This window comes from Ostrea edulis, chromosome 7 (assembly GCF_947568905.1).
Source record: "Ostrea edulis chromosome 7, xbOstEdul1.1, whole genome shotgun sequence".
NCBI classification, from domain to species: Eukaryota; Metazoa; Mollusca; class Bivalvia; order Ostreida; family Ostreidae; genus Ostrea; species Ostrea edulis.
In genome coordinates, this window is record NC_079170.1 from 24,601,055 (window position 1) to 24,614,236 (window position 13,182).

General features: G+C 34.1%; 1 protein-coding gene and 1 pseudogene across 2 annotated transcripts; one reads left to right on the forward strand and one right to left on the reverse strand.

Moving 5' to 3' along the window:
- Window positions 1-4,954: 4,954 nt before the first annotated feature.
- On the forward strand, window positions 4,955-9,156 carry LOC125662644 (uncharacterized). Of its 2 annotated transcripts, none has more exons than XM_048894930.2 (5): window positions 4,955-5,074; window positions 5,419-5,553; window positions 5,637-5,800; window positions 6,257-6,369; window positions 6,938-9,156. In XM_048894930.2, the coding sequence occupies exons 1-5, from the start codon at window positions 4,956-4,958 to the stop codon at window positions 7,793-7,795; spliced, it is 1,389 nt and encodes a 462-aa protein (XP_048750887.2). In that variant the 5' UTR covers window position 4,955; the 3' UTR covers window positions 7,796-9,156. The 2 variants fall into 2 exon arrangements, with proteins under 2 accessions (XP_048750887.2, XP_055999735.1); XM_056143760.1 differs by having other exon boundaries at window positions 5,419-5,502.
- Window positions 9,157-9,528: 372 nt separating this feature from the next.
- LOC125676556 (uncharacterized) lies at window positions 9,529-12,773 on the reverse strand (annotated as a pseudogene).
- Window positions 12,774-13,182: the final 409 nt, after the last annotated feature.

Sequence of the window (13,182 nt, forward strand, 5' to 3'; positions counted from 1 at the left end):
TGAAATGTTCCTGTCGCTTATAAAACCATAAATATGCAATAATAATGCCAATATAAAGGTAAATTGGTTAATCCAACAGTTTAATACACATCATCTAAAAATAGTATTGAATCTTGTTTACATTGACAACGTACGGTACGGACCAAAAAAGCTGTTCCAAGCAAAACAGTTTTAAAACGTCATAGTGAAAAATGTGACGTCATTTTTGCATACTTTTAAAGAAAGACGTCATGATTACAAATCACAAGTAACTGTCATATTTGATAGAATGTTCAAGTCTTCTCTTGGGTTCATGAATTACAGTTTTAGCAACGTTTAAGCCTTACAACTATGTAAAAAAAAAAAAAATAACAGCATCTGTATAATTATGCATAATTACTGGAAATTACCGTCAGAATCAAAAGTTATAAATCTAGGCCTACTTGAAATATTATAAATATATACTTGATGAGCACATAGATCTATACAGGCACGTAACATCGTAATTTCTTTTTCTTTTTTCAAACAAAAGGGGGGGGGGTAAAAATATATTATTATATAGCTAATAAATAGTCTAATATAAAATCTGCGTAAAATCTAGAGAATGTTAGCGTTCAATATCCTGAGAATTTATTGAACGCTAACATTGCATTGCGTAAATTGTATGCTCCCGAAACATTCCGAGTATGAGCGTTCAATATTGACGTTACCGTAACGACGTAAACAAGCCAAAATGGCAGACGACGGTCCTCCAAATCTGACAGAGCTGGTATTTAATATTTACTTAAGCAAAACGTTTCACTGTACATAAATTATGTCCCCATTTACAAAATCAGTTTGCTTCATGCATTAATGACGGGTTAAATATTGAACAGTTAAGAAATGCATGCTGTTATTGCACACTGCCAATATTGATGAATTCTCGTCTATTTTGGAGTAGTTTGAGTGAAAAGGGATATAATTTAACAACTAAATACTTTAGCTATATAATAAAAGGGTTATTAAACTTATATAGGTGAATATTGGCACTCGTTGGCTGTCAAAATGCACTCGCAAGCTCGTGCATTTTGACAGCCAACTCGTGCCAATATTCACCAATATAAGTTCAATAACCCTATATTATTATATAGCTAATAAATAGTCTAATATAAAATCTGCGTAAAATCTAGAGAATTTTAGCGTTCAATATCCTGAGAATTTATTGAACGCTAACTTTGCATTGTGTAAATTGTATGCGCCCGAAACATTCCGAGTATGAGCGTTCAATATTCTAATTAGATTGAAAAGCAAATGAGAAAATCGCGCATGTAAGAAAACTTCTTTTAGATATGTGAAACTAAAATACACTTAAGTTCATTTTGATTTTGATTGGACAATTACATGTACCGGTGTGATTCCTTAATATCCGCGGGATGACAAAGGGGAATTACACATTCTTTCAATTTTCTATTAAAAGAATTCAACTTGTTAAATATACAAACGACATTTAAGGGAAACAGACATTATTTCAATTCCAATCACTTTCCTTATAATGTACTTTTCACATGGGTAAAAGGATATGACAAAATTTGTACATATCGATCAAATATGGAAGACCCGTACAACGTACACCAAGCGCAAAATATATTTTAAAAAGAATTCATGAAAAATTAAAAAAAAAAATTAAAAAAGAACTGTTGACTATATGCATAGGTAATAGCTCACATTGATTCTCTTTGTGCCAAAATTCGCACATTTTCGGCAATAATTGGTAATGATAGGTTACAAAAACATGGTCTAGCCTAGTTCTTAATTCCACGGTTAAAACTAAACACACTTATCTTTTATTTTGTATATCTTTCTATTCCGTTTAGGGTTGGATAATTCGAAGTAGTTCTTTTTTGCCTTCCAAAACGTTGTTCATGACGTTATGTGCGGTTTTTTGTTAGAAACAACGCTATATTCAACTAACGCTTACAAACAAAACGACAAGAGACATAGGGAAAAATTAATGTGTTCTGACAATAGCATATTGTGGACATCTTATGTGTTTAATTTGATCAAATTTGTAGACAGGACCAATTTTGCTTCCTAACGTACCTAGCTCTTTCGTGTAAATAGAACATTAGAATTGACCTTCAAAACGGAGGTCCCATGTCACAGTAGACATTGGCATATTAATGAACCCTCATTCCTACGGATCTGAGTGTTAAACATAGGTCTAAAGCGGTACTTACATGTAACCTATAGCTGGTGACGTCTCAATATGAATCAAAAATTCTCGAGAGGATGTAAACCTGTCTAACAATATATATTTCCATTTTTCTTTACACATTTTCTGATTAATATTTTGACTAGAAACCCACTCCAATCAGATATGCAATCTTCTAATTATAAACCTGGGTTCTATACAAATTATGAAAATCCCTTACCCGTGGTGTTTTGGGGCGTTGCATAGACGTCTTGGGACGCTTTTGTTGCAGGCTCATCATTTGCGCCTCCTGTTGCTTATTTTCTACTTCTAAGTCTGTGATCTCTTCCTGATCTTTAATCCGGGAAAGCATTGATTTTACTTAAAACTTCTACCTCATTAAAGGCCTTCAAATTTATCATTCCATACATATAGTAGATGAGACATTTACTTTACGCAATATGACAATGGGCAAAGTAATCTGGTATCAATTCCATATCCAAAATTCAACGGCAGAAATTAGGTTGATTTGTTTAAATTTTCCCAACATATGACGCTTTTTATCACCTCACTTTATTTCATCAATTTGCTTATAATTTCCCCCTCGCAGGTTATGAAAATCTTTACTGGGATAAAATCCGTGAAATAATGTGACGTCACAGTTGAAATTGGTATATCACTAAGTATATATGAAATTCTAGTTGTTTTTTTTTAAATTTAAGTTTTGTTTATGCATAAAATAATCCATACAGCTACTAAGATCCAAAGAAATGCGAAATGTTTAACTGCTGTCGCGTAATTTGTATCTGATCAATAGGAAAATAAAGTAATGACGTCATAACTAAGAAAGGCGAAGATAACGAACATCGATCAATCTCACAACTCCTATAAACAATACAAATTGAAAGTTGGGCTAATACGGACCCCTGGATATACCAGAGGTGAGAGCAGATATTTTGTACGTACTACATGCAAGGTCAATTGTACATACATGTATATATTAATCGATTGTACATATATATCTACATATGTAATCTATTATATAATTGCTTGATGAAAGCAAATCATTTTTTACCTTTGTGTTTCATTTCTTGAACATTATCATATGTAATCAATTGTCATATAGTTGAGGGCGTTCTAAGAACTTGTGCTCAGTCCTTTTGTTATAACGTTTAGACATTAAATATGTTCAAATCAAATCATCAGATGCCTAGCAGGAGCAGGCATTCCCTGTCGGCCGATCACACCCACCTTGAGCCCTATATCTTGATCAGGTAAACGGAGTTATTCGTAGTCAAAGTCTGTGTACCAAGAACCGCCTAACAATCGGTATGAAACACATCAGACAGCATTTGACCCAATGATAGGTTATATTGGCAAACTAGATCATTATAACGACCATAGAATTTGCGAAATGCTAACTTTACGTGAGACTGTTGGAACCCCTCCACCACCAACTTGTTTGTTAGTAGCCTGCTTCGAATTAAAAGCTGACCTTGTTCCACATATGACCACTTTTTAAATCGAGGCAGCTACTGACAAACAAGTTGATGGTGCAGGGTTTCAACCGTTTCGTTTAAAGTCAGCATTTTGCAAATTCTGTGGTCGTTATAACGATCTAGTTTGTCAATACAACCTATCATTGGGTCAAACGCTGTCTGACGTGTTTCATACCGACTGTTAGGCCAATCTTGGCACACTGATTTTGACTACGAATACCTCCGTTTACCTGATCGGGATATGGGGTTCACGGCGGGTGTGACCGGTTGACAGGGTATGCTTACTCCTCCTAGGCACCTGATCCCACCTCTGGTATATCCAGGGGTCCGTATTTGCCCAGCTCTCTATTTTGTATTGCTTATAGGAGTTGTGAGATTGATCACTATTCGTTATCTTCACCTTTCATATATCTAAATGTCTAGCTGAAGGCCTGGGCAGAATTTTTTTAATAAGCAATTTTTGGATGACTGGTGAAAAGATATGAAAATTATCGAATTTTTATTATTATTGCATTAAAGAACCAGATGTCTATGACGTCACAAAGCCTATCGTGAGGAATGGTGGTGTTGAGAAGTTGTATGTTTTGATACTGTTGATTTTGAATTTTTGTTGTTGTTCAAAGTTACTAAAGATCATTTGATAATCCACATTGATTTACACCACTTTTTGCACATGCTGTGGTATATCAATGATGGTTTTGCTTCACAGCAATTTATATTCTTATGAGGAGCATAGAGAGAGGCTTTGTGGAATATTTACTGGATCATATAATTTATTTTTATGTCTTTAATTACTTTTCATCTGAATGTCTTACCTTGGGATCTGATGCCCTATCCACCGCCCCACAAATGGTTTCACATTAATTTGAATGCAATAAGTTAGAGAATTCATACACCGACACGAATGAGCTTATCTACTATTCGTATCAATAAATCTCCAAAGCACTCTCCTCACTTTGATTCAAAGACGACTCGCTTGCATGAAAACAAGAGCTTTGTACCATATGAAACCTTCGAATTACCCAGAATACGCCAGCATTATCGAAATCAAATCGAAACAGCTCTTTGGTTTTCAGAAAACCGGAATCGATAATCCATTACGCAATTTCAAATCGGTAATTTAAATTCAAAAGACAGAAACAGTGCACATATCCAATCATAGAATAGATATGAAGTGTATTAACAGACATTTAAAATGTATATATGAAGGTTTTCTATGATATTTCCTTTAAATAGATCTGCATGAATTACTTGTAGGCCTTGTAAGTCTCGCGCGCCTCCTTTCCCGAAAGAGCGCTTCCGGGAACATGGTATACTGCTTCGCGTATGGATGTAATCATCGTAGTGATAAAAGTACCACGAATTGCCATTTATATCGTTTTCCAACGGACGAAAAATTAAGAAAAAAGTGGATATCTCTTTGCAGGTATGTGAACACGATTGGTAGGATACATATATGTGTATACGGTTTACACAAAGTGTGCCGAGGAAATTCAAACTAAGAATTTTGTATGTACATTTCTCAATATCGTTGACTATATTAAACCAAGTACCTTTCCTAAACGAAAAAGATTGCATTAAAGTTTTATGATACTTCTTCTTTTTCCTTCAAATTTCGTCTTTACGTATTTTTTAAATCGTTTGTTAAATATAGCTCGAATTTCCTTCATAGTAATCATACCAAAAAGAAGACAAAAACTAATTAAATAAGTAACCGATTCGTTTTAAAATGTCAAAATAAGGACAATTCCATTTATTATTCAAATATAGACGTGCTGACAGAGAATGGAATGCAGGTGATAGGATCTGCAGCTGCCATTTTCAAAATGGATGCAAGGAAAATGGCCCATCAATGTTTGTATACTCCAAATATCAGTTTCCAGAAGTGCCCACAAATCGCAAAAGGTATTTCAGTTTTCATTTGAAATATGCTTGTTGTGGTATGATAAATTCGATAGAAATAATGCATAGAAATTTAAATTCTGTAGGAAAACAATGGAACAAACTGAGGCCACAATGTCAACAACCAGTGAACAAGTGCCATGTTCATCTGCTACATCTGTAAATCTTGTATCAACTGGAGAACAAGACCACAATTACTTCCATCCATGTCCATCTTTCCTTTGCGCTTCAAAGATAAACGATTACCATTGTAAGTATTACTTGAAGTATTTCAATTAGCATACTTCATTCTGTTAAAATCCTACCAAATCCAACTAAGCTGGGTATACTCGGGAACACGTTTAGAATCAATTGACTCGAATACAGTCAGTACAGTAATAAAAATGTTGACCTATTGTAAAAACACATTATTTGGCATAGAAACACATTTACTAATCATGTTTATTTTAACAGTGTACCTGGATTAAAAACATGTCTCAGAATAAGCCATATAAATATTTTCTAACTCAATGGACTTGCCCATCGGGATGCGTACGCAATTCCGGCTCACAAGTGTGTCACCGGTCATTGTCGATTGACCAGAGTGCACCTGATCATAAGAATCAAGTATGCTAAATAATTGACATAAAAACATTGTGTACACTTAGTTTTCAAAATGAAATTACCAGAAACTGTTTATATCTTCTTTTAATTTATTTATACACAGCAAAGATAAAAGAACTTGAAGAAGATATTGGGAAGTTAGAGCTAGAGATAGAGAGCCTACTTCGATGCAGACCTTCAATGTCTATTGATGCCATAAAAAATGACCAAGAAAAGGTAAGAAAGAGGAAGAGATGGTTAGTTAGAGTTGACAAAATAGTCTCATATTAAAGGTAACACATGCTACCTATTTGTAAATCATGTCTTCAAAGACTCAATATATATAGCAATTTAAGGAAGTGAACATGAAAAAAACCATTCACAGTATAATAATATAATTACAATGCATCAAGGAAAAGAAGAAAACACTCCCATAAGATATCTCCATCTCCTCCAACTTCTTAACTTACTCAGAAGCACTTTTTTTTCAATATTCAAAATAAATAAATTTTACTCTTGTTTCATTATGGTTGCTCCCAGAGATTTAAAAGATTCATTAATCTTTATGAAATATCTCCCTAGTCCCTACTGAAGAAAACTACATCTTAATGATTTCAGAATTCATTATATACATCAAAATGACAAATAACAACCCTTGTCACATTTTCATGTTCACTTCCTTTAAGCAAACATATGAGATTTTTTTGAAATTTAAAAAAAATCCATTTCACTAAAAACCCTATTCCCTTCAATGAAAAAAGAATATTTTACAATCATGCAAATCAAAATAATGACTTTTTTTCAGATGCTTTTGTACACATCATTTCCATGTGACATCTTTGACATCATAGTGAAGACACTACAAAGATTTCAGCCCCTGAACTACTATGCAGGATGGAGTGTTGTAAATGTGAGCCTAGAAAATCAAGTTCTCATAACTCTGATGAAGCTTCGACTCAACTTAAGGGATCTCGACTTGGCCGACAGGTTTTGTACAAGTCGGGCTACCATTTCAAACATACTTAACACTATTATAAGTGCCTTGCATGGAATCTTTTATAAAGGTGTTATGGTAAGACTAGGCATGCCCAGTCAACTGAAATGTAAGGGGTCACAACCTAAATCTTTTGAAGATTTCGGGTCTGTAAGAGCATCTATTGATTGCACTGAAATAACACAAGATGTGCCATCTGACTTTAGTAGACAAAGTGCCTCATATAGCAATTACAAGAGTCGGCATACTATGAAAACTTTAACTGCTGTTGCTCCAAATGGTTCTTGTGTTTTTGTGTCACCTCTATATCCTGGGTCAGTGTCAGATGCCAACATTGTTGAACATTCTCGGTTTTTAGATAATCTTAGTCCAGGAGATTTAATTCTGGCTGACAAAGGATTTAACATACATGACAAGATGCCTTCTGGGGTTCAGCTCAACATCCCTCCATTTCTTGTTAACAAGACTCATTTTACAAGCAAAGAAGCTGATTTATGTTATAAAATTGCACGAAACAGAATTCATGTTGAAAGGGTTAATGAGGGGTTAAAAAATTATCAGATTTTAAGCCACATTCCAGCAAACTACAGATCTTTGTCTACAAAAATTATGCAACTTTGTGCATGCTTTGTTAATCTTCAAGCACCATTACTTAAAGAGATTGCTTAAACAATCTTGTCTTCTTCTGTAGAACCATTGGGTCAATATCAACCAAACTAGGCACAAATCATCCTTGGGTGAAGGGCTTTTAATTTTCATGACGTAAAGTTTGCTATGTAACGTTATCATTTTGAAAAAGATAAAGTAATTTGGTCTGCAAACTTTTGAAAATTATTCCATTCATAGCATCGTTTACGATTTTATTTTTACGTAGGCTGATGAGAGGTGAAGATAACAAATAGTGATCAATCTCATAACTCCTACAAGCAATATACTTAATTTTTATTTGAGCAGGTCAGAAGTTGTCTGCTGCTCAATATATAGTTGTAGGTAGCATTTCATATATGGAGCAGGTCAGAATTTGTCTGCTGCTCATTAGCATTGGTATTTAGATGTAGATAGCATTTCGTATGCGTAGCAGGTCGGAAGTTGTCTGCTGCTCATTTTTGTTGCATGTTCTGTCATTTTAAAAAAAATGTTCCCTTCTTCAGGAAGGTCAGAGGTTGGCTGTTGCTTTGTGGGTTTTTTTCATTTGCATTTTGACTGGTTTTGCCCCCCCCCCCTCCCTGGGCTCAATTTATCTTGTGTAAGCTATATCTTATTATGGATCCTAGTATATATTATTTTCTAGTTTATCTTACTATAAATAATTACAACATCTGTATCTTATATTCAATTAGCCATATTTATCATTTGATCGTGATACTTTTATTTTTCATCTGGCATTCATTGGGTGGCGCAGCAACTTACATGCACCTTGTTGCATGTCTCATTGCTTGGTGGCAAGCTTTTTTGTGCACCACCTTTTTGACATCATTAGTGTTTTAGTTGTATATTGGCTTGGATCAATCTGTGTAATGTATATTTTTATTTGCACAGTTGCAAATTTAGTCCCATTTTTTATATTAAGTGGTCCCAGCCAATTAATTTTGTAAAATATTTCAACTATGACGTATTTTTTCTGTTTGTCATTTGTTTCAATAAATGACATAATCACTTAATATTGTTGTTTCATCATAATAATAGTCAGCTGTGACAAAGAATGAACTTCCGAATGCCAGAGGTCCTTCCAATATTATACATCTCTTATCTTCAAAATTGTTGAATATAAATAAAATTCTTATGAAGTCCACTACCTATACACATGAGCTTGTATATTCATTCAAAATGTTTGTTTTTTCATGTGTTTATTTACAAGAATATGTAATGTCAACATAAATATTGTAAACATAGTCAAAAGTGTTTTGATTTTGTGTTTTTAATATATATTTTTAAAATTTGTATGTTTTGTAAACTGGGTTTATACTTTTCAGTTCACAAGCACTATTCTGATCACGTTTAGTCTAGCATCTCTCTATTAACTTTTTACATTTCTAGGGTATAGAGGATTCAAGTTTGTGCAAATTAAGTGTATATAGTTCATAATTAGTAAAAAATTTGTAAAATCTTATAAAGATCTTCTCAAGAACCACTGCACCAATTTCAAACAAACTTGACACAAATCATCTTCCAAGTGAAGGGGAACTAGTGACCTTTGACCTTCTTTGGAGAAAATCTAACCAAAACATTGTTTCACAAACTGTTTAAGGTGGGGCTTTCAGATGATACAGATTCCTATGTTTTCATGGGAATAAAGATTGTAAAAAATCTTTTATATTCACAGTACAAATGTAGTTGTGAGAATGTGGCCCATGGGCCTTTTGTGTTTGTTAATGCTTGATAGAAAACTGTACAATCGTATGAAAACTATTGACAATACATTTATTCATATGAATGTAGTCTAAGCTGTATGGTATGCAATTGAAACTTCAAAATGTTTTTTTTAAAGAAACTATATTGCTGGATGGAAATTTCCTTTCTGAAAATAATGAGTGGTGATGAAGTAATGACTTTAATCTTGCTTTCAAATGAAAAAAATTTGAATGGATATGAAACATATATGAGGATCTCATTATAGAAAAGTTAAACATTTTTACATTGCAAGAACTGGGATAAAATAAATTTCTAAGATCAACGACAGAAGGCACAGCATTAAACAATTTCAATTGCACTGTACAGAAACAAAATAATTTCTATTTCTTGTTCACTTCTGGCATAAACTTATGAAAATAGAAATTGATGAGTTTTTCAATATTTATCGCCCAGTTATCATCCCTTGCAATACGGATAATTGCGAGATCTTCCTGTGTCCATACTACCAAATCACAGCACATTTTGTTTGCAATATGAAGTTGTCCTTGGACTTGGTGATAATAATCAGTGTTTTCTTTTAAATGCAATTGATCAGCTACTTTTTCTGAAATTAGAAAAGGTAAAGTTAGAGCATTTTAATTATTAGCATGCTGATGGTAAAGAAAAGAAAAATCATATTTTTAATACTTGGTAATTTTTAGCTCTTTCATTTCTTATCTTTAGTGCAACAGTTAATCATACCAAGGAAAAATTCTTTGACAACTTCAACTGCATCTACTATCTTCATATCTCTAGCTGAGTATGGGCACTTAACTTCAATCAGGTCAGGTTTCAAGTACTTAGCTGCCTCTGACTGGAAATGCAGAATATCTGGTGGGCAACATGGCTGATGATTGACAATGCCATCTGGAGAAGCCCCTATAACTCCAGATTCATGTAGCCACAATCCTGCACAAAAACAAATGAAACTGATATAAAACATGAATACTTTAGGAAAGCTGTAATATTAAATATCCTGGGGTTTAAATATACCTGTTTCATGTACAGATGCCCCTAAGACAGTGTATTTTTCAATGGCCATCTTTTCGTTGGTTATCCCCCATGCTATTGCAGCACACTTCTCCAAGTTGTAGGCAGACAGCAATCTTTTCATCAAAGACTTACTAATCCTAAGAAAAAACATCAATATGACTGTTTTTACACCGAGATGTTAAAAACAAATAGTTGATTTGATTGAATATTGTGGATGTAAAACACATCTAATACATTCATGACAACAATGTGATACTAATACCTTTTCAGTCTAACAGCTCTTAAAACTTGTCCAAAATTAGAAGCTGTAATTCTCAACTTCCTAACTGCTGCCCACAATGCATTAGTCCTCTGCCCCTTAGTTTTCTCAACTGTGGTTTCAATGATGTGGCTAGTGACCTTAAGTTGCTGACGGAGCCAGGTATCCTGATCATTAACATGAAGAAAGTCTTCTGACAATAAGAGGTCTTCCAACAGTGGGACAGGTGGTTGCTGTATGGGAGCTCAGGAGAAAGAATCCAGTGGAGTGCTTCAAAACAATTTTATAAAAATGTGAAAACAAGGAAAATTAAAAGTCACCATTATCAAGTAAACACAAAGTTTACAATTTCATGTAGGCACTTAATAATTATATGAATAATAATTATATTCATTTAATCATGTGTATTTTAGGTTTAATAGGTTAACTTAGTAATAAAATTCTTGTATTGAGACATGATTTTTAATGCTTAGTTGTATGTGTATTGTTTAATGTCCTTCATAAAATAGAAAACCAACAAACAAACATGTTTAAAAAAAACAAGTTTTAAAACTGAAAAAAAAATATAATAAATACTTAAAATAATTCCAGAACATTTTCAACAGGAAACTAATTCATTAACTGCAGAGAGCAAAGAGTGATTGGGTTTAATTCCTGTTCAGTTCAAATACTTTTATTCTACTTCAATCTCTCAATCCCTCTTTTCCTCAAGAAATTATATACCAGTAAACCGCCCAAGATTTCCATGCATTTGATACAACACCTCATGATCACTATCATCAAATGGTCGTGAAAGAGCACTGTCAAGCATCAAACATTTGCCATCACAACATATAAAAGTAAAAGTGAACTAGATGTATTGTACAGATTTAAAGTCAAAAGATTTCCCCCCCTCAATTTGAAAGATAGAAATAATTGAGGGTTGGGGGTGTCAGTTCAGAAGAGCAAGTAAAATGCCTATATTCATTTTGCAGTAAATATTATACAATACCATAGTAACACAACTAATCAGATGTGTCATTTCAAACTGTAACATCCCAGTACATTACTAATTACCTATAAGTTGGATCAGAAGGTGGATACATTTCCTCAATTGTCTCAATATTCTTAGGTTGAGACTTTGGGCGTTTCAACCAACTACATCTCACATCAGTCTTACTAACATTCTTGTATCTGTAAATACACAAATGGACACAATTTAATGCATTCAAAATCATTCAGAGAAAACAAAGTTTGATTAGGAAGTGTCCTTCATCTTACCCAAAGAGAAGAACTGCAGCAACATGATGACATGAGTAATCCCTCAAGACGCATTCACAGGAAGAAGATTTAACGATATCATCATCCAATTCAATCTAACGTAATATATAAAAAGAAGGAAATGTTAAAGTTGTAAGATTTAGGAATTAGCCTATCTATTGTGCTTTATAAACATTCCCCCCCCCCCTACTTTCTAATCTCAAAGACACTAGTTGAGGTCGGATATTTTTACTAACCCTTCGGATTTCGGCGAGTTCCCCACCCCCAATATAATTAAAAGTAGATCTCCCACTAACGGTTGGAGAAGATCTTATTTTACTTAGATTGCAAATATTTGATCTTAATAAATGTAATATCAAACATACATCGTCATACAACGTATTTAATAAATTTCGGCATTATCCTTAGTCACCAGTTGTCAGAGTTGATGCATGATGCACGCATGAAAAAAAAAAACCATGTACAGCTAGAACATCGTACTGTGTTTTCCTGTTTACTTACCATTACTTTGTATGCTATGTTCCTCATGCTGGCCTGAACTGTTCCTGTAATCACCCGATTTTCCTCATCATAGAGAAATCTGAGAACATGGTTACTATTCACAGAGTTCTCTGACCGCCGTTGTAGCTTTGCACGACCCTCAGTATATGAAGCCCAATATCGCAAGGAGATCGCCATGTATACTTGTTCCCGGAAGTACCCGTTTAGGCGAAATCTCGAGTCACGCGAGATTGACTTACACGGCCTATTCTATAAGCCTTTTCACACTAAATGAGGGGCTGTACTCCGCAGATGCACATAAACGCTTATTGGCAACAAATCATGATCATTCAGTACGTTGTATTTAAATACTCGAACCGACAAGGAAGTAAAGCAAAAGTCTGAAGAGAGAAAGGTGTACGTTTTTTCCGATTTCGTAAAGAAAGGAAAAAGCGAGCCGCATGGATTAGAACACTTGAACACACAGAGATAATTGAGTACAGTATGGTATATTCTGAACATTTTGTTGATTTTTGGCATAGTGACGACCTATCACCCGAGTTTGTTTTCCTATAAGTCACGGGAGCCATCCGAGACACAGGCTCCTCGAGAGGAAAGTCATTAAAAAAAACTATCTTGCTGCATGTGGTCTTCAATTCGACATTTAGATATA

What these genes read in the sequence shown, in the direction of transcription:
- LOC125662644 (XM_048894930.2), top strand. Translation starts at nt 4,956, where the DNA reads ATGGTATACTGCTTCGCGTATGGATGTAATCATCGTAGTGATAAAAGT. An exon ending in AAGTGGATATCTCTTTGCAG is followed by an intron (nt 5,075 to 5,418) that starts GTATGTGAACAC and finishes ATTCAAATATAG; the next exon opens with ACGTGCTGACAGAGAATGGA. An exon ending in TAAAAAATGACCAAGAAAAG is followed by an intron (nt 6,370 to 6,937) that starts GTAAGAAAGAGG and finishes ACTTTTTTTCAG; the next exon opens with ATGCTTTTGTACACATCATT.